Source organism: Tyto alba, unplaced genomic scaffold (assembly GCF_018691265.1).
Source record: "Tyto alba isolate M040663 unplaced genomic scaffold, T.alba_DEE_v4.0 Super-Scaffold_2, whole genome shotgun sequence".
Taxonomy (NCBI): domain Eukaryota; kingdom Metazoa; phylum Chordata; class Aves; order Strigiformes; family Tytonidae; genus Tyto; species Tyto alba.
The window spans coordinates 37,874,412-37,896,805 of NW_024881282.1; the positions used below are offsets into that span (position 1 = coordinate 37,874,412).

Here is a 22,394-nt window from a genome sequence, read left to right on the forward strand (position 1 = left end):
TGAATATCCAAACATGGTCTTTTTTTGAGGAAACATGCGAGTTTGGCTTTGTTTTGTAGGCTCTCAGCTTTGTATGATACTTTCTGACTCAGCACTAAAGACCAATTTGATATCTAAGTTCTATGCTGCAATCCTACCTCCTAAAAACTCTTAGCACAACTAATCTGTCAATATTTTCTGCCTAGCTATATTCCTTAGAGAAATGGCCAGCTGCTCCCATCCTGTAAGGTTTTTCTTCCATCTGGAACCCAATACTTTGCAAGAAGTGTCCTAAAAGCATTGATTTAGACATCAGTTCCTCTCCACAACTAGAAAGCCATCCTCTGCTGGCATTCGCAATCGGTAACACACCTGAAAGTTCATTTCTGAGTTAATGGGGATTACTGGCTGGCTAGATCTGTACTGTGAGCAGATCTCACCTCTCAAATATATTAATGGTTTACTTTTTTGTAAGATGTTTGAAATGTATAAAAGTGTTGATCTTGTTTACATTTCACACAATTTATTTTTCAAAACTTTTAGTAAGGACATGAGCATTAATCTTGGCTCTTGAAAAAAGAAAATAATGACAAGGAGGTTTTCAAAAATGTATTTGCATGAAATGAAAGGGTCTTACAAAATTAAACATCTCTTGCATTATTTATTGCCTGCCATGTCTGGATATTGTTAGCTAAAAGGTTTAATTTGAATCAAAGAAAAAGGTTTAGCCTGTGGATTTGAAGAAGAGTTAAAGGTCTTGCATTGCCAGAGTAGCCCCTATTAAATTAAGAAACACCAGATGGCCTCATAGCACACTCACCTTTCACAAACAGATTTTAGTTTCCTTGTAGAGAAAGAGCTGTAAAGTTTGATATTTGAAGCTATGGCTGCTTGAAGTTCTAGAAGGAAAACGGTCTTGGATTTTATCAAATTTATATATGTGTGTGTGCATAGATACATATATATGAAATTGCTGAGCCATAAATGAAGGTCTTCAAATTGCATACATGCATGAGTACTTCACCAATCCAAACTCAGCAGTTTTCTATATGTTACTAGATATATGGTGCTCATTTTGGGGAGTTTCTTTTATGTCAGATACTGGGACAGAAAGTAGAATGAAGTTTTGAGGTGTCACAGAGCAGCCCAGTTCTGGAGGGCCCTTGTATCAGCCACACAAAATCTAAGGCTGCTACAGTTTTAAGCAACTTTCCAGTTGTTTCCTGAGCTTTTTACTGTCAGTCCTAAGTGAGGTACATATTAACCATCTCAAGGCATCTTCCTACTGGCCCTTTCCTTTTGCTCATTTTGTTCTGAATCAGTTGGCTTTGTCTGTTAGAAGTAAAACACCCATGAGTAGCACAGCCAGATTTTACCATGTAGGTGAAAATATGTTGGGCTTTGGTAAAAAAAACAAACAAAACACCCCACAACCAGAAAGATTCACGTGTAGGTTCACACAAACTCTTTTGCATGCTTCAGCATGGCTTTGGAATGCCCTTAGGGTACTTGATCCTGTTCATACATTTGTAATGGGTGACAGACCATTGGCTACCAAAGGACTTTGACAGCAATGACAACAAAGAAAGCTATTCTACTGGTTCAGATGAGGGACCTACACAGCTGAAAGAACTAGACTGAGGTGACTAGATAGGAATTTTTAGTGTGAGTATGTTTAGATCTACTCAAGTTTTAGTACAGTAACAAATACTGCTAGCTACACTTTGACCAACATTACACTCTTCAGTGGTTTGAGAAGCAAGAGCTTAAGACTTCAGGAATGCGTCTCCACTGACATAGAGGAATGGCTTTGAACTGTGGATATTAGAAATAAGACCATTTTTTAAAAGAAAGTAAATACCAACCCTGTATACCTACCCGTAAAAAGTGTGAAAGATCCCATCTTTTCTATTAAGGTCTAAAGGCTTGAAAGCTAACCCAGGAAGAAGACCTCACTTTATCCTCATTCAGACTGAAACATGCAATTTCACCAGAATGCGTAATACCTACCAGCAATGAAGGCAGTGTTGGAGTAGGAGGAAGCAGCATTTTCCATCTCCTTGTAGAGCTTTACTGGTGGACAGTAAGTGATTTAAGATTCCCTGGGACAAGGAGTCATGACATTGTAGTCTGATGATTAGGATACTTACCTGAGAGAGTCTTAGGCTGTCTTTGTGCTTTATTAGCCAGCTGTAATGCCACCGTCTCTTAAAAGCAAGACGTAACTAACATCTCCACAGAGCTTGGTCCTGTAGGAACGAGTATGGTAGGTGCTGTAAGACTGCACTTACTAGACAAAGCTGAAGTGGAAGGATAAGTGTATCTGTATGATTAGGCACCAGCATCAGACAGGAAGGAACTGAAGCCACTTTGGAAAAGGCAAAGAACTGCAGGTATTAAAACATTTTTTTTATAAACAAATAAGGAGATAAAAGGTAATTAGGTGGCTCCAGGGAGAAAACCCAGTTCTCCTTTCAGTAAAACCAATTAAGTTTGTTATTGATGGTAACAGGCACAGAGATAGGTCTAAAGTTTGCTGACAGGACTTAAGCATGGAAAATATTGGCACAGAAGTGTTTTATATTTCAAGTAGAGCTGCAGAGAATAAAACTCTCGGAGGTATATCTGAATGTACTCAGGCACATCATCAGCTAGGAAAAAGTAAGAAGTCTCTTATACTCATTTAGTCATACTGAAATGAGGATCAGAGTAAAGAGGTTTTGCACTCCAAAGGAATAGATTAGAAGCAGCTATTTACGTCTATAATATATACTATAATTTATGTGGTGGTAGAACAAGAACATAAGCCTTCTGAAATACATTCTCCTTCCCTCCCCACAAAAAGATGACAGTAGAAAAAAAGTGCATGTAAAAAAGGTGCATTATGTGTTTATTTAAAATAAGTACTCATACAGAAGGACATCAATAACACATGGAGAATTCAGTCAGATTCTTGCTTCAAGTTACCTTTCCCTCACAAAAAGTAGTACAAGCTAAATATTAGACTTGCTATTTGGCAGTGTAAATATTGCAAAAAGAATATTTATTTCCATTAGGAGGTATTTTGTTACATCTTATTCTTGACTCACCTCAAGTTACATGACACCTGTAGTCAGCATGACTATAAAGCTGGAGACTGCAATATTTACAGAAGTTGGACCATGCTCAAATACACTATATTTGTAATAAAACCAAACCTTCCCACATGTAACAGGTGAACCATCTTTAGATTAGCTGATTAAGGTTTTGACTGTAAAAGCTTATGATTTTTATTTCATTTTGAACCATAAAATTTAGTCTAGTACATGAGATAATGGATCACAAAGATGAAGTCATCTGCTTCATTTTCTCTGAAGTTATAGTTCAAAAAGGTAGATGTTGAGATAGCTTTACAATGAGATCCCAGAGTCTCTGTGTTTAAATTACTACTAAAACCCTTGTAAACAGTTCAAGAGGTGTTGTGGGTTGACCCCAGCCAGCAGCCAAGCACCCCACACAGCTGCTCATTCACTCACTCTTCCATCCATCCCCAGCAAGATGAGGAACAGAAGAGCAGCAAAAGCAAGAAAACTCAGGCTGAGATAAAGACAGTTTAATAACTGAAGGAAAGAGGAAAAAAACCAAACCACCGGGTGATGCAAGGCAGTCACTCACTACTTCCCGCAGGCAGATCAATTCCTAGCCAGTCTGCAAACAATGGCCACCTTGGAAGCCAACTCCCCTACACACACCTTCTTCCTCTACCCCATTTTTATTGCTGAGGGTGATGAGATACAGTACGGAATAGCTCTTTGACCAGTTCAGATTGGCTGTCAAGGCTATGTCCCTCCCAGTCTCTTGCCCACCCTCAGCCTACTTGCTGTAAGGGCAGAGCAGGAAAAAGAGAAAACCTTGACCGTGTGCAAAGACTGTTCTCCAACAGCCAAAATATTGGTGTGTTATCAACACTATTTTAGTCACAAATCTGAAACATGGCACCATAAGGGCTGCTATGAAGAAAGTTAACTCCATCTCAGCCAGACCCTGTACAGAAAGAAACTCCAAGAATTCACCTATTAACATGCATGAGATACACTTCATCGTAACTCGCTCTTTGGAAGCCCAAAATCAAAATCAAGTCATCTACTGTAATATGCTTTCAGTATATGAAACTGTGTGCCATATTTATCAAACCCGAAAGCGGTCCCCTACAGTCAACACTATTCTTAACATTTGTAGCAGTGCCTTTGACCAGTGTATTTATAAAACAAGTAGGCCTCAGGCCTTCCCTCAGTGATATAACTTTGCATATGAGCTTGTGGGACTCCTGTCCATGTTATTAAAACTGATCTGTTTTGCTCCTACAGTTTGGATATTGATATTTACTGTTTACTCCCAGCAGGTTGTAAGCAGTACTATACAGTAGATATGCATAAATAGAATCATAAATAAAAAAGCTAACAAGGTGCTCAGAAAGGCAGCTCAATGACTTCGCCACTGCACATGAGAACTCAGTTTATGATGCTTGCTTACTCTAGCTCCAGGGGAAGAAATATATATTAAATATGCAACTTCAGAAACTGCAGTTTCCATGCATGTCTTCTCCTGCCCATAAGTAAATATCCTGGGAATGGAGAGTAGAAGTGACAGTCTGTAGAAGTCAGCAGTGTCCCTTCTCAGATCTTGAGAGCTCCTGTGTTTATAGGAACAACCTTTCATTAAACCCCAAATAACCCAAACAATGCCAATGCCCAAAGACATTAGTTTTTATTAATCTATCATGAAACTCACTTTTGTCAAGCATAAAGGTGTTGGGTACCACAGATGCTTAACCCACTGAAAGCCTTCAGGAGTTGAGAGCATAAACAGCGCATACCTTTCTAGCACTTTCAGATGTTTAAAGCAAATGCAGTCCCTCGTTACATCTTTGGGAAACTACTACTCACCTCCAGAAAGTAATACAGGAGAGCCAGCAAGAAGGTCTCCATAAATAAAACAAAAAATGCCACTGCTAAGGCTGCTCACGAAAATTAACCACTAGCACTGAGAGAAGTATTTAGCAATTCAGTGTTACATATAAAGGCCACTCCTGCAGAGCAGTAAGTCTCTGCCAGTGCAGGTCAGTACTCGCAGCTCTGCGTTGCTGGCACAGGAGCTGCTCTGGGGCTCCATCCCAGGGAAAAGCATCCTCACAGCAACTCAGGAGCTTCACTCCATGCAGCAAGAGCTTTCTAGAAAAGACTAGGCTCGCTTACTGACAGATTTGAACATGAACAAAGCATGATTATCTGCCCAGGGTTTCAAAAGTAGCATTGCTCACTGAAGAGATCTGTTATGAATTTGAGAGGCTAAGGCACAACGAGAGCAAGAGATCAAGGCCATGATTTTCCATGTCCAACTTAACACAAATCAAGAACACTCCACTTCCAAGTGAGCTGAAGCCACTTTAAGGCATATGGGGGGCACAGTGAACACGTAACAGTAGCTGTCAAATCTAAACATGACTAGACATTTCTTTCTCATACATGCATGTGACCCAAATTTGGGTTCTGGGACACTAGTGAACTACGAAAAACATAGTTTTGTTTGAGGTATTAGAAATTTTACAGCTTGTGCACAGTTCTATCACTTGCCACAGGCCTCAATGCAGATGTGCCAGAAGCACCAGAATCACTCAGGATCTGCCCTGGGTAGATGTTTCTTGGGCAGGCTTTACTCCCTCGAAAACAAGCAGCAGCAAGAGCAGCAGCCCTAGCTCCCCTTTCCTCTCTCCCGCCTTCCCCACAGCAGGTCAGGCTAGCAGCAAACAGGGATATTCCATGGTTCTACATAGCAAGCAAGCTCACTTCTAAATATATCCAAATAGAAGTTTCTGAACCGCAAAATAAATACATTTGTTACTGTAAGTTATGCAGCAAAATGTAGGTTATACCTAATATTTCACGGTAAATGTAGTGTTATTTAACTTTTTTCCTTGTTCTCAACGTAGCAGATATAAGAGGCCCATTTGTACAAAGTTAAGACTTCCACAGAAAGTAACAAGTAAGTTTACTTTCTGGGTTTTTTACTCCCTGTCATAACAAAATAGTGATCATCTTGCCTGCTTTTCATAAGAGGACTTTTTGAAACACTAGGTGTTCCTTTGTTACATGCTGTTGCTGATTTTCCCTTAGGGAGAGGCTTCTTGGCTGCTGGGGCCAAGCTTTCATTTGCTTGCAAGTTTTTGGTTGAAGGCTGACTTTTTGTGGAAAGCTGTGCTGGCTTTTTGGTCATTGCCGCTTTAGCTGAAGTTTGAGGAAGCCGTACAACAGATAAGGGAGTGCGTTCAGGAGGTTTGGATGAAGTGGGTCCAACCTGAGGGGGTTTACTGACATTTGGCTGCTTATTGACAGCTGATGATAGATTTTTGCTTGTAGATACCAGTGTAGATGATGACTTTGATGCTTTGCTAACTGCAAGGGAAGGTACAGAAGCAGAGTGTTTTAGGACTGAAGCACTTTTCAGATTCCTTGCCAGGTCAGAAGCTGTTTGTGAAGCTTTCGGAGGATGCTGAGACCCAGTTCCTGATGTCTGAATAGCATTTCCAGGGAGAGGTTTTGCAAGGTGCTGCTGAGAATGCGCAAACTTGGCAACAGCACGCAGATTTGTAACAGGTGTCCGAGCAGCCCTCGGAGCAACTGAATTTGCTTTGGTTTTAGTGACAGATACAGGTTTGCATTTAGCAGGGACACACTTCTGGTTTGAAGCCACCTGTGTTTCAGCTGTCCCAGGCAAGCGAGACGGCTGTTGTTTAGAGGACGAGAGGGCAGGATGCAGCGCTGGTGCCAGGGAGCCCTGAGGCAGGGCAAATTTCACCTTGGGAGCATCAGGGGACCGAATACGTTTGCGTAATGTTTCGGAGTGAACAAGAGCCCTTCTTGTTCCTGTAGATGAAGAGCTTTTGCTGACAGGCTGCGAAGGAGCAGAAGCCGGTGATGTGTGTGCAGAAGACTCCAGTTTCTTTGAGGAGCTAGCTAATGGTTTGAAAGGAGACTGCATGCCTGTCATTGAAGACCCTTGTAATTTGGACCTGAGTGGCAGTGACTTTGCTGTAGGGAACGGGGATACTGGCACTTTTGGTGATGCCAGGGCAGGGGACTGAGGACGTTTAGATAAAGCCTTCTTGGCAGTGGCACCGACAATTGAAACAGGAATAAGTGGTTTTGATGGCTGCTTTTGAAACATGTCAACAGCTGACATTGGATTCATAACAGGAGGCTCCTGAATTCCAGCTGATGAGTTGGGGACACTGTCACTGGTGACCCCTTTCTGAAACGCCAGGATTTTTTGTTCCAGAGTTGCAAACTGAAGCACTCGGCATGGATCATATTTAAGCAGAAAACCTTGAAGAGTGTCCCAGCCTCCACCAACACGTACCATCACGTGCTTGCCATGAAGCATCTGAGAATGGAAGAGCAGGGGGTGGGAGCATGAGAAGGACAGAAGAAATTTCTATCTTGTTTTATGCAGCACTGTTTTCGTCTTACATTAACTTCTGTTGAAATTGACTAAAAATAGGACCTCCTTTCTTAGAGAGAAACATTTTTTTAAAAGAAGTGGCACTATGTAATAAATAAGGTTTATGCTTCCCAATTCTTTTATGAGAGATTCTCTTGCAGACACAGTCATTATGTGCAGGGAAATAATGAAAGCATATATACAGAAGACATTTTAACCATTCTGTCAGCATCTTTATTTAGTATACAGAGGTTTGGATACCAGTTTTGTTCAAATTATGGACGTCCTCATAACACAAACTCTTATGTCTGCTGAAGAGAGTGCTCAACTATCCTGCAAATTATAAACCCAAGTGTCCAGATTTTGAACAAGCAGCGTTCTCAGGATATGCTATAGCATTATCCTTATTTGTATTGCAGGTGGTTACTGAAATTTTAGGAACAGCACAGAAGTGCATTAACTCAGTTTAGTGCAGTTGTAAAATCAATGGTTGTATGAGCTAAGTAGCTACACTTACTTTGAATAGGAGATTGGATGATGTGGTGTCCCAACCTAAATCATTCTGTAATTCTCAAACACTACCATAAAAATTAGGTATTCCAGTTAAAAAGCATCTCTCCCCATTATGAATATAAATTAGAATTCTGAGAAACTACTTACTCGTATGAAGAGTATTTTATCTCCTAATCTATAACGTCCCTCTGATAAGTATTCAATTGAAAACCGATGAGAACAACTGCAGGGAGGATCTTCTGCTATATGTTTAACCTAGTTATTGAAATTGAAAGCATTTGTTAGTATTTTGACACAAGTATGTGTTTAACAGTTTACTGAGAGATTTAATACAAGAAAAGATACTCCTATTTTTATCCCATAATCTAAGAAAACACTAGCATTCTATTCCATCACAGGAAAATCTCAGCTACATAGAGCTTCAAAACGTATAACAAAAGATCAAAAGAAAGAACAAACCGTATGTACAGGCAAATATTTTGAGTTGTTCCAATCCAATTTTCATGATTTGTTCAATTTTAAGTTATCTCTACTTTAATTTTAAAGATTTGTCTATACCACTATGCATAGCAGCATCAATTCCAACTACAGCCTTGTGAAGACACTGCTATGTTCTCTATAAATTGAAACAAATGCCTGGGTCTCTCCTGTGACCAAATTCATTGCTACACCTGGCCCAGGGCTACTTCAGCCTTCTCCCTAACTTTTTGTAAGGCTTTTATAAGTTTATCTTCTATGTGACACACAAGAAGGAAACCACTGGAAAAAAAAAAAGGAGGAAGGTAGTCCCTAATTAAGTCCATGGTTAGAAAAGATGTGGCTCTTGCAGTCACTTAGAAACTTAACAAATCGGAAGGGCAAGACTATTGCCAAGCAGGAGAAATAGTGAGTTTTCAGAGGGAGCAGGGATCTGGTGGCTGACATCCCCAAAGAAGCAGAACTTTTACACTGCAACACAGAAGAGCTTTAAAATAAACGAATTTTGAAGTCTCAACATGCATTTCTAAGCAAAATAGGAAAGTTGTGAATTGGTCTGAAAGGAATGATGAATGAGATGGACAAATCATTTCCTTTTCTGCATATATATTCATTTCCAATTGGTACAGCTACAGAGGTTTTTATTTAAAGTCTTTTTCAAAAGAGTTTCATCAAAGCCTACTTTAACATCAATTTGAAGAGAAGCATATGGTACTGTCATAGAATATTGACACATCAGAAAAATTGAATGAATGTATTTCTTATACTCAAAGAAGCAATGAAAGGGGTGATGTGGGAAATCAAGGCAAGTTATATGCACCAAGGCATTAACTCCAAAACGTATAGGACAGCATTTAGCTTACATTAAAAAAAAAAAAAAGTTCTTCAAAGTTCTTCAAGAGGTGCATACCCTTCTGTTTTCTATTTAAGGAGGCTCACAAATATTAGATGAAAAACAGCCTATGCTTACTGAGTCAGATCATACAAGTACTAGATTTAAAGAATTTGATTTAAAGCCCATATCACAATAAATAAGTAGTACTTACTGCCTCATGTAGCTCCCCATGGTGACAACATGACTTTGTTGTGCTAATAGGTGATGGTGGTCCAGAGGTCATTAGCAGCGTTTCTTCTAGTTCAATTTCCTTCTCTAATTTTATTAGTACAGGAGGTTCAACTCCATACCTTAAATACAAAAGTAGAGGAGTTTAATTCCTAATTTAGTAAAGAAAAGAAAAAAGAAACTGATGATAACAGACATACAAAATTGAGCGGCTTGACTGAGAACACAGTACTATATCAGTCAGAGGAATAACTGCCTTCATAATCCAAAGAGAAGGAGCACCTCTAATTTTCTAATGGAAGCCCTTCCTCAGGTGGTCTTGGAGCTACCAGAGAAGGCAGTAAAAATACTGCCAAAACTACACAATTTAGATTGCATCCTATTTAGATGAACTATCTTAAATCTACCAGCTCTGCACTAAAAATAAATATAAATTCTAAATTTAGAGAATAATAAGGAGATACCTACCAAAAAGCTTAAAAAAAATAAAGACCTTAGAATGGTACTTAATATTCAGGGAGTTCTTCCAAGATGTATACATATCTGTAAGATGAACGTAGCATTTCAAATTACAGCTATAAAAAAGATAGTGTGGATCAGCACCTCTCCATGAAGAGTTTGATAAATACTTGAAAAAATACTAATCTTGTACAATGATCCTAGAAAAGCTACTCATTACTTCCTGCACAGAATTAACGTATATTGCATTGCACTTAATGACCACAGGTTGTCTTAACTTTGTCTTAGATTTTACTTAATAGAATGTGTTCTTCAGCTTCTTGTTCGGAACATGCATGGATCACATACCTGGATACAATGCGCCCAATTTCCAACAGACAAAGATACACTTGTCTTGGATCCTTGTGCAAAACTAAAAGGGAGTAGAAAAAAAGGGAGTTACAGCTCATTTACTGTGATGAGGCCTGTGCAATTAGGTACAGAGGAAGGCAGGATAAGGAACAGATGACTAACTTTGCCATCATTCTACCCAGACACAAGCTACATTATCATGGATAAAGGTCTATATGCTTTCCAACTCTAATTTTCTATTCCATAAGATGTTTAAACCCATCCTGGCACTCCTGAAACCAAACTCTTCTCTATCCCCTAACAGAAATATGCTTTACTTGGTTTTAAGCTGTTCCTTCTTGATATGAATTGGAAAGAAACTGATCCCAGAGCTTTCCCTCCCCTATCCCCAAATACATGATTGCAGTCTTAAAAATGAAGAGCATTCAACAACTGCAAACAGGAAAATATACTCCATCTGTTCATGTTTGTGCATACAGACAGATAGGCACACACAATCTATAGGTGAACAACCATAGGAGAGTACTAGGGACTTTACTACGAGGAATACTGTCTAATAACTCTGAAACCAAAGTCTGGGAGAAAGGTCACTCAACACCCCTCAACCCACACACATGGCACCTCTCTTTCTCCACCATCAAGCATAAGAAATGGGAAAAGCTATATATACAATTCTCATCTGGTGTAACATTTATATGAACAAGTCTGATTTTCTTCACACTGTGCAGTAACAATATTTAGTAGAAACTGGAAATTCACTCTGAAGAGAAAGCTAATGAGACAGCTTTATAGTTACAGATAAAATCTAACATCTTTCTGATGTTCAATCTGACATTTTAAATGACTTTGCTTTAAATAAGACTGAAGTGTTTCCTAAAGTATAAGTTGAGTATGAAGTCAGATGTTCTTGTTTACGTCATCTACTCCAGTTTGTAAGTCTACTTTTAAAAAAGATCAAATTATGATGGGTAAATCTAGAATAGAAAGTTGAGAGAGCCATAATCTAAAACGTACTAGAGGTCATTTGAATCTCTTTTTTTTTTTGGTGTTTTTGTCAGCTGTAACAGAAGTGGTATCATTTTCTTCAATCTAGAAGAGAAAAATCCAAATATACCCCCCTAGCAGAGATGAAGACATTTGTTTTGGCTTGATGTCAAAGGGCATCCAACAATGGCTACTCTCAGCTGTCTCACGAGCCACTTCACAGCCATTCACACTTTTCAGGAAGTCTTGCTATATGTATCTGATGGGAAAAAGACAATAATGAAATTGTCTTTCCCCTATTTCATTCATAAAGAATGGCTTGGAAGTTTGATGGAGAACATCAGTGGAAAGAATGTTTCATCACAGCGGCTGCAAGTCTGCTCATTTCGACTGCCAAGAAGGCTCACAGAAGCTATTTATGTCGGAAAGCATGCTTGTGTCAAGAGTTACAATCAGACTTCAAAACACTTCTCAGCTATGAGCAAAAGCCACAGCATTAGAAAATCCTGTCTGCTTATCTCAGGGAGGCTAAACAGGTTCTAGTTACCCATCCACTTACAGGAACTAAGATGTTTAAGCAATGCAATTCATACAAGTTGAACTGAAAAAAATATTAAAACTAATTTTCTTATAGCTTAGTTCTCCTACTCATCTGTATTTCGTGGCACTGAAAAAAGAAACACTCACTAGTTAAATGAGAATGAAACAGATGCAAATTAAGATGCTTTCTCAACTATTTTAAAAGATGACTTATCCAGTATTGAAGGCATAGGCAGTCCAACTAGCAGGGAGGACAGCTTGAAAGAAAAGCAGTTAATGAAAACAGTGCCTCCCATTTAAATAGCATCAAATGGCACAAAGACTTCAAGAAAAATTAGTAGATATTGTGAAAAATTCATTTGATTACTGAAAACAAAAGGTACTTCAAAATTTTTTCCTATTCTGCTGACAGGCTGATATTTTGCCCTTTAAAAAAAAAAAAAAAAAAATTAAGATAATGGTATTTGGCTTGCTACAGAAAAGTTTATATTATTTTTTACTGACATAATAGCTGGTAGAAGAGCATTTCATTATTTACCATGTGATAAAAGCACAGTTCCTCTTAATTAGAAGTCAAAAAAAATTTATTCCATCTGGAAGGATCAGTCTAGAAGCTGTTTGTTATAAGGGACAGTGTGCACTGGGGCAGGCATACACACAGTTGGCAATATTTATTTTTATAGCTATCTTATTAAATGGGAAAATGGGTTTAGAATCCTGTCAAATAGGTCCTGAAGTAAACGTTTACCAACAGACTCTTGTCACTTCAGGCACAACTGCCTGATGTAGTTACCAAATTTAGCAATCATGAATGCATTATTCTGAGGACTTTCTGCAACAAGAATGAGCTCTAACACCAAATAAAGGATCTTACTGTGAGTTGACTCCATGGCCCTGAGGTCTTCCCACACAGGGAAAGCAAGACCACAATTTTCTCCTCTGTTTCTCAGTGGCCTTTTTACTGAAGGAAAACATCGAGAGTTTTTTGCACAGCTGTCACTCCCCCATTCATCCCACATGGCAACTTTTAGAAGTTTGGAAAAGTAACATGCAAGTTTGGGCAGTTACTGAACCAATTTTGCAAAGTTTTTACTTGAACGCTGCCTTAAAATAAAAAATTAATAGCTTGCATGAGACAGGCACAGTTGTGACAAAGGCTTCAAATACACAAGAGATCTTTCTGACTAGGTAGTTATTCACATATAGATCATCAAAGCAAATCTAACAATGAGAGATTTACCTAAACCTTCAGATTCAAAGAGGTAAGTCTCATCAACTCCAATGGCTCTACACCAGTTAAGAAAGTTGGCTGTGTTATCTCTGGCAAAAAATGATCCTGATGGAGCATCCTTCTTACATGGAACTTTTCTCATAGGAAAATTCTGTCAAGGGAAGAAAACAAGTAGTACATTGTGCACGTCAACATTGCCAACACATGTCAAAGCATATTTGCAAAGGAAAATAAACCATAAATCCAGAGTACAGAAACAGTGATTAGTAACTATATTGTTCTCAACCCACCATGTATTCTAACAAAAAAAGCTATGCTAAAGTAGATGGCATTCCACCTTATCTTTGTGAACAGTCACTGAGTGAATGATCCTTCGCTCTGCACACCTTCCTGAAGCTGCCCATACAGTTGCTTCCCCATTTCCCCATATGCTAGGGTAAAATTCTTAGTGGTGATTTCACAGGTCTACAGTTATTCCCCGCTTCCAAGATCTGTTCATAGCAGTAGAATAAGCACAGAGAGATAACCCCAAATAAACTACACTATACTTGTCTGCCAGATTTCAACATTTTAGAGCCCATTCTAGAAAGCAGAGGGAATCAAAAGGAAGCAAAGGGTTTTAAAACAATTCAGTACTTATTTGTTTTTAAACTGGTATCTTCCAAACTAAACAGTTTGAAGGTATACAAGTTGCACATCTTGTCCTCCTTAAAACAAACAAACCCCCAAGGATATGCAGCATTCATATGGCTCTTGTATAAATATCATCCTAAGACTGCTGTCTTTTGTGCCCTGTCCCCGTCCCCCCACCAGTTAGTAATAATATTAGTTATTATATTACTTAATGGTAAATATCCATTATTTAGAACTATTGTTTTACGAGATAAACCAGTAAAAAGTAGAGACAAAAAAATGGTCTGGATATGGTGAAACAGTTCTTCCTGCCCCCAAGGGAAAAACTCCCAATTAGGGCACGTTAGCTGGTACCATACTATTTGACAGATCCAAACATTGCTGTAGCTATACTGGGTACCTGTACACTGAACATATGCTACATGCACCTGTGTTACATGGTTTTATACTCCAGAGTGACACATCATTATTTTCCATTGTACAAACACAGACCGCAAGTTGCTTGAGCTTCATGTTTCAACTCAGCCTTTGTTCCTAACAAAAACACTGAAGCCCATCTCCAGGTACATCTCAACATGGGTATTTTCATGACTAACTAGAGTTTAGACACAAGTTTCTGGAATAAAACATTCCACCGAGTGCCAATGGATATCTTGTTACGAATCCACACAGATGTTGTCATGGGAACAAACTCCGGACGTGGACTAGATCTTCCTCTGGCAAAAATTCTACAGAAATCAAACTAAAAAACTAGTAAGGACATTAGAATTTGATTAACAAAGTGAGTCATTTGTTACATGAGGACAGTTTATCCATCTATAATGCCACACTAGTTAATCAGTTTCTGGATAAACAGCACAGAATGCCGCTTTGGATAGCCTCGCTCACTTTTACTACTACTTACAGTTAAAGACTTTATATATGTACTAATAAATCACAGTATGACTCACCCTTAAATTATTTGAGCTACAACATTTTTTAATTGTGTTTTGAAGAACACCAACCAATTGGCAAAGTAGTACCCCATTATCAAGTTCTTCTAACAGTTGTTCTGCTTTGATTTCTATTCCTAAAAGAAGAAAGGCAGTATTAGAATTCCTCTGCAGAAGATAAAGAAGTTTAATATGAAACTAGAGGCAACTCAAACAGCATTCTCTCCAGTGTTAAAGACTGAAAATTAGTAGAAACATAAGTAAACTAATATCAAACATCCACTTAGATTTTAGACTAACAAGATTCAGAAATATAAGTTAGAATGATTAATCATCCTATTTTTAAGAGGTGACTGCTAATAAAATCCAAAACTAAAGCATGCACTTTAACGCAATTCTCCTAGCCATTTAGGCTCAAATACACCAGATCTTAATAGTACTATAGATATTAAGTTTCAGCACTGGCTGGAATATTGGAAAGTGCTTTGAAATTTATTAGACAGTGATTTATTTTTAACCTCACCCAGCAAGCCAGACAACCAGATTGACAGGTCTTCTTGCATAGGCACCAAAGTTGCTTCATGCCGCACAGATATCCACTGGTCATACAGGCACACATCTGCCAAACCTGGCCCGTGTCTGGGAGTCAAAGGACTTCGGGGACTTAAGGGAAGGTCGTCACCAAACCACACCTGCAGAAGATTTCAGTAAGCTGAAGACAGCAAGCTCTAATATTTGCAGTCAGATGACAAAAATTTGCAGTTCTGAATTATGCTGAAGATCTATTATTCAAAGTGTTCATTCCTCTTCAGACACAAAAACCAACACAACAGTAACCACGAACGGCTCAGTTCTCATTAGTAACATCTGTATCAAAAGTACTACTATATTCATTCTCTTGACTTCTTTGGATTTAAAATTATGTACTTTGCAGAATATTAAAGAAAACTTGCATTAAATTTGTGGGTTCTTTTTTTCCTCTGCACATTTTAAATAATGAAATCTACAGTTTATCATATAATTTATTACAGACTACTGATTTATCTCATCAAACATTTCAGAGGCATTTTGTGTTTAAATCATTAAAATGATGATGTTAAAAGAGGAAACATTCCCATACAAGAACATAAGACACTTCTTGAACATGAATCCTTAGCATTTCTCTTAAGGATTGCATATTTTCAAACTGAAAGGTACATTTACATTTCAAAAAAGGACCACACAAATTTCACGTACAAAATTCCCAAAGAGAAAGAGTCCTTCTGGTATTCTTAACTACTTTCTTTCAGTCCATTAAGTGTGTGTGTTTATAAAATACATTTATTTATATTTAAGTGATTAACTAGAACATCGGGTTTTTAAAAACTCCTCTTAATCATCAAGCAAGTTTTTAAATAATCTCAGTCTTTGACTTCAAAACCTTCCTAGGTAATAGCACCTAGGAAGAGAAAGGATCACCTATCTGATATAACACAAGGTTATCTATTTTGTCACATTGATCCATTTGTAAAATGGGAAAACTATTACTTAAAACAAAAAAAAAAAAAAACAAACAAACAAAAAAAACAACCTAGAGATAACTCTGGGGATTCTAGCATTTCATCTGCTTCAGGGTAGATTTTTTCATTAAAGTATTTTACAGGTTTCAAACATTAAAAAAGGGCATTTACCTGAACTGCATTCTGCATTGTCACCTGCATTTACATTAGTTTCTCCCCCTGGGGAAAAAGCAAAGAATTTTTAATACAGCCCCTCTTGCTTTCATGAAAATCCCAAGAAAAACCCAACAGTTCTGTTTTGAAAAAAACAAGAACAAGTCTAATTGGGAATAGAGGGGTAAAGAAGGAAGTATCTTAGTAGCTAAGATTTTGATCCAGCATTCAGCCAACTTCAGTTCTCTGCCCTTAAATAAAGCAGCAGTTATTACAGCACAAAGTAGCAACTAAGTTTGCATGCATAAATAAAAATCATGCAAATCTTTGAGTATAAGTCCTGTAAGGCATTTACTTTGACAAAGAGAAATATAAATACTTCCAGCCGTTCTTGGATTTAACAATGTTGGCATTCACCATTTCCTTTTAAGCTATCACAAGTATATCTTGTACATACTTACATGCACACACATATACATATATGCATCCTGAGCTTACATTAAATACTTTGAAGATTATGAAAATCTTAAAGCAAGGAAATAATTTTGAAGAATGAGATTTCTTTTTCCATAGATCCATGAGAGAAATCAGTGTTTTTATTCACTTCTATTGAGATGTCAATTTCCCAGGCAGCTAGCACACACTTATGTTTCCAACACAGTGCTGTGAACTATGACAGCAGTATGGTTATCAGGACAATTCCCTGTCAAAACTATCCTTAAGGAAAGTTTTAGAAGCAATCTGGTCAACCCTTTCTCTCCTGAAGCCAGCACAGTATATTTCCAGCAATGTTTTCAACCATGGAAAAACCCAGCATAAACTCTACACTGGGCTGGGGATCAGTAAGTCTCTCCACATAGGCTCCAGGTCTAGACATGCTCACTATTACCAGGTTAGCTGTATACACACTTATCAGAGGAATTTCCTCAGCATAATTCTCCACAGTGGTAGTGGAGGGCATTACAACCTCGAAATGTACTTGTGTCTTGAAGCCAGTTCAAAGCAACTTTCTTGCTCCATTACTTAACAGCTGCAATAAAACCTCATCTTATTGATTAAGCTGGAAACCAGACTGCAGACATTGTCAGACAGTTTTAACTCATCTGTTTTCCTTTAAAAATAAATAACTTCCCTCTCCTGTCCCAGATGTTTAAGCTTTATACATAGATAGCATTCTCCTCTCCTCCTCCATATGTTGCACAACCTGGCCTTCCTACGAAAAAAGAACAAATAGCCCATCAAAGACCATCCAATTCTTGTAAAAATTCTCCCCCTCCCTCCTACCCAGAAATCAGAATGGTCCTGTTTCTTCCCCATTTTTCCCTCCCACGCTACATAGGACCACACGTCAGGCATTTCAAATAACTTACAATAACCAGCAAACGAGCAACCAGTTCGTTTTCGGACTGAAACCACTCGCTTGTACCAGGACTGCTAGCACTTCTCAAACTTTATCCAAGATAATACAAGTGATATCTCGCTCCCTCCTTTTATTTCTAGCAGGAAAAAAAAGGGGGGGGGGGGGCACAAAGAAAGAGACCTCCTCTCCTTGATGTCATTTTTTCCTTCTATGAATGAACAAGGAAAGGGCAGCATATATACCAAGCATTACTAATGAGCACATTATGCTTCCCACAGCTTTGTCCAGGAGAATACATTTTTCTTGAGTATAAGAAAGCTATTGTCCCAAGAGAGCCACTGTAAGAGGATTCATTGATTAAAAAAATAAATAAAACAACAGCAGAACAGTCAGTAAAGAAGTTGGTCTCATTAAAATAAGGAGCTCCATATAGGCTAACAAGAGCTCTAGCATACTAACTGCCAAGGGAAAACAAAAGGCGGCCTAATTCACAGGGAGCACTCAAAACACGAACAAAGCAAAATATTCACACAACAGATATCACAAGAATGCTCAGCATCTGCAGTTTTGTGGCATGCCTAACAAAAACTAGTCTAAAAAAAATTATATAAAGAGGAGATTGACAAAACTTGTGGCACTTGAACTTCAAGAGCCTGCTCTTCTGAAGCAAGTTGTTTTGTAAGCCCATATGCCAAAGGGCTCTCCAGAAAGTCAAACCGCTTCACTTATTATCAGAGCATATGGATAGCACTTAACAAAAAACCCTCTGATGATACAGACTATCCTGCACGAATTCTGAGTTAAAAAATTATCATAGTAGCAATTACCCATTTTCAGATCCCAAACAGTCCAGCTCTGAAATTGCAGGAAATACAGATTAAGGTAGCCTTATCACTTACAAGGAGAAACATGGGATGAGAAGACCCAGAAGTCTGCCACCTTCAAGTAGTCAGCCTGCAAAGGTACAGAAGGTGCTGTGGTGAGGCAAATGCTGCAGTACCAGATAGAGTCATAACCAAATCTGACTTCTTCTAAAACCTGTTGGGTTCCCTGCATCAAAAAGCTGTACATAATGAATGAAGCAAGTACTTGATATTGAATTCAGGCAGCTCCAGCTAGAACTGTATCACTTTCTATGCATGCCAGTTTTATCAACTCACCTTCATTCTACAGACATTTGGTATTCAGTGATCACAGTTGTGAAAGAAAAGACCCCAGAATGAAAACACGCTGTATCACATCCCACACATAGCCTCAGGCCATGCCATTCCCATTTCCAGGCCAGCTGATATCCTTAGGGTTCCTAACAAGGGCTCTCTACTTGCTTCATCCCTTAAAACAGGGGAAGCACCAGAAACTTGCAAGTACTTCCCAACCAGGGGGGCAACCAGCCCAGCTCCAAGCTCAGCACAGGGGTCCCCCACCACTAGCACCACTCTTGAAAAACACCTCATTTCTGCCAGCACTTCTGCTGCCAACAGGTTCCATGGAGTGGGACAAGAGGAGAAATGCTGTCTAGCAGCACCTTATGGTTGGATCAATATAACGACACTGATTTACTGACGGGTGGTCAGCCCCAAATGATACATTGGAGAAGGCAGCAGCTGCCTTCAGCTGACCAACTGTCAAACCTCCAATAAAGGACTAGAGCTATGGATCGACATTAGGAAAGAGAGGTGAGAAAAATGTACCTATCTAGTGACACATGGCATAGGGACAGGCATTTCTCAGAAAAGGGGTGTGCAGACATACCCTGGACATGACCTGCGCAGGACAGCTCACAAGACCATAGTCTGCCTCTGCTCTCCAGAGAGATGCCTGCCACTTTGCCCCCAGGGAATCTGAGAAACACCAAAGTCAGCAAATACTAAAGCACTTTACGCAAATACGTCAGGATGAACACATGCTCTTAGATGCTACACAAGATACCCTGCTTGGTATCAGCTGTATCAGGTTTTACAGATCAACCATTGGGGCCCAACCAGCAAGACATGCTACACTAATTACAAGCCATTCTGAAGCACAAGATGAACTGAGTCCAAGTCCCATTTTACCTGACTGCAGAGTTTACAAAGAAACAAACAAAAAAAATCCACAACTCCAAATATACCTAAACCATAGATGAAGCAGCCATTGACCTAGCTTAAGTGGACCTCATTAAAAAGCCATGTGTTCACAGACACATTAAAAAAAAAAACAAAAAAACCTTGGGTAAAAACATTTTTACATCTTTACCCTATATTTAATATATATAATACATCATTTTCTATTCCATCAACACCCAAAGGCAGTCACAACAGACTAACCCAGAGCAGCTGGAAACTGTAGATTAGTCTTGACAGTAGCTACCCAAACCCACCTTTTTAAACATTCTGAAATGAAAGAAGCTGTCAAGTAAGTATCTGTTGAAACCTACTACAGGATAGCCAAGATTTTTTTTGCTACACATATCCTAACACGCAGAAGAGGTAGGCACAACAAGAGGCATCCACAGAGCAGAGCGCTACTCTCTCTGTCACTACAGGAATTACAGAGGCCTTTTGTTGCACTACTGAATCAGCAGGAGCCCTGCTTCCCTGGGGAGGCCTTAGAGGCAAGAAAGCGAAAGAACCAGACTAGTCAGTCCAAGGTGATGGGCTTTAAGGTGGCAACCAACTCCTTACACTGCTCTCCACGGGGACTGCTTTTCCACACACCTCTCCACGACAGCACACATAACAACACAGCATCAAGCCTGCTGTCCCCTTCCAAAGCGTGGCAAAGGCCCTGGATTCACCTGTCAGGGCAGGGAAACCCACTTGAAATGAGGGAGGAGCACTTCATCTCCGCAGGAGACATGCAGACGGCTCCTTTACCACAGGAGCATCCAGTTTGGGGAGAGGCTGGTTAACACAAGACACGCTACCCCTGCCACTTGCTCACGTTCCACAAACAAACTCTTATCCCCCTCCTTTTTCCTGCACACGTTTTTTCCAGCAAAGCAATGCTGAGGGGAGCATCGCTTTGATGCTCAGGCAACAGGCTGCTGGCTGTCAGGAAGAATTTATTAGGACTTAAATATAAAATCCTGTCTTCTTATGAAAGATCCACCCAGTGGATTTAGAATTACAAATGCATAGGCCAGCTATGCCTTATAGGTCCAAAAGGTATACATGTACATTTTCCCATGTCTTGATCTGATACTGTGCCAAAGGTGACACACAGCATCCCTGGAATACAGCCAGCTTTCAGGCAAAGAAAGGAGCCAGACATTTCTCAGCTTACTAAGCAATATGAATGAGTATTTTAGCCAAGAGCACCAGGGCAAATTTCCTACAAAAACAGCACCGCATCCCCACACGCTTGCGTGAGGTACAGGAGAGACTGGTTTAAAGGCTGTTACGCAAAAAACTCTCCCCTCTCCCTTCCCCAAGGTAAGTTTCGTGGCAATTCACTTCCAGCACCCGTGCCGAGGAGGCTAACTCGGCCGGATGGGACCTGCTGCCCCTGGAAGCCTGACCGAGCCCAGCCCAGCCCAGGCTTAGCCCAGCCCTGGGGCCTGCCCCCGCTGCACCGGCTTCCCCCCGGCGTGCGACGCTCAACCCGCGGCCAGCGCTGCCCTTACAGACAACCGACCGAGCAGCTCCGCGCCCCGCGGGCACCGACGCGCAGCGGCGCCCCGCGGGCACCGACGCGCAGCGGCGCCCCGCTCCCCACGCGCGGCCGGTCCCGCCGCCCCTCACCTTCCTCGCGGAGCCGGCTCCGCGGTGGTACCGCCGCCACGACCGCCACCACACCGCAGGGCGGAGGGAGCCTCGCACCCGCTGCCACCGCCCGCCCCTCCCGCTGCTCCCCGGCACCGGGCCGGGCCCCGGGCCCCGCGCTCCTCACCAGCAGCCGCCACCGCCGGGCCCCGCACCAGAACGGCCCCCCCCCCCCGCCCCGCGCGCCGCGCCGGCCGCTCCGTTCGAAACGGCCAATCAGCGGCCGCCGGGCGGGGCGGGGGCGGGGCGAGGCCCGCCGCACCTGGCCCGGGGCCGCGGCACCGCCCGGCCCTCAGGCCCCGAGGCGGCTCCGTCGCGGCCCCCCCCGGTTTATTCGGGGGCAGCTCGGGCGTCTCCGCCAGAGCCCCCGCCGATTTGGGTGAAGGCGCTGCGTAGCGCAGCCGCCGCTCCGGCCTCCCCTAGGGACGCGGCTTTTGAGGCGGTGCAGGGCGCGGGGTGACGGCCCGCTAACAGCTAGCCCTCCCCAGGCCAGGCCAGGCCTCGGTGTCCCACCCGCTCGGGCGCTGCGGGAGATGGCCCCCCGGGCCGCTTGGTCTGCCAGGAAACCACGAGCCTCAACTGTCCCCTCCATCCCCTGTCACCCACAGCGTTTGGGAGCAGTTGCGCTTCCCTGGGGCGGCGGTGGTGGGTTTGGTCACGCGTGGTGGGTGCTGGGTGCATGGCGGTCAGGGGAAGCGCCTGCCCACGGAGGAGCTTTTGCCCGAAGAGACCTTTTAGCAGCGGAGTGAGCAGGTGTCTCTGCCAGCAGCGTGGGGACACGGTCTGGATGGCGACGTGGTTGGCACATCAGGGTCCCAGCCGCCTGGTTTCATGTTGCTGGGATCAGACCGCAGCACACAGAAACCACCCACCCAGCCTGCAGGCCCTGTTGGCATCAGGGATGCCCCTCGGACAACTTCCATACACACTTTCCTGTTTTGGGGATGTTGCTGAAGGTATTTTTCAGACCCACTAAGCACCCACAGTCAAAGATGTAAGGC

The 22,394-nt window shown here is 41.2% G+C and overlaps 1 protein-coding gene across 6 annotated transcripts; it reads right to left on the minus strand.

Moving 5' to 3' along the window:
• Positions 1-2,842: 2,842 nt before the first annotated feature.
• Positions 2,843-21,557, minus strand: GAS2L3 (growth arrest specific 2 like 3). Of its 6 annotated transcripts, XM_042793178.1 has the most exons (11): positions 21,373-21,513; positions 18,550-18,604; positions 16,752-17,503; positions 16,309-16,356; positions 15,162-15,330; positions 14,657-14,775; positions 13,083-13,224; positions 10,316-10,379; positions 9,492-9,630; positions 8,116-8,223; positions 2,843-7,398 (listed from the first exon to the last, which is right to left on the minus strand). In XM_042793178.1, exons 4-11 carry the CDS (start codon positions 16,336-16,338, stop codon positions 6,007-6,009), a joined length of 2,163 nt encoding a protein of 720 aa, XP_042649112.1. In that variant the 5' UTR covers positions 16,339-16,356; positions 16,752-17,503; positions 18,550-18,604; positions 21,373-21,513; the 3' UTR covers positions 2,843-6,006. The 6 variants fall into 6 exon arrangements, with proteins under 6 accessions (XP_042649112.1, XP_042649110.1, XP_042649109.1 ...); XM_042793176.1 differs by lacking the exons at positions 16,752-17,503; positions 21,373-21,513 and adding an exon at positions 21,521-21,547; XM_042793175.1 differs by lacking the exon at positions 16,752-17,503.
• Positions 21,558-22,394: the final 837 nt, after the last annotated feature.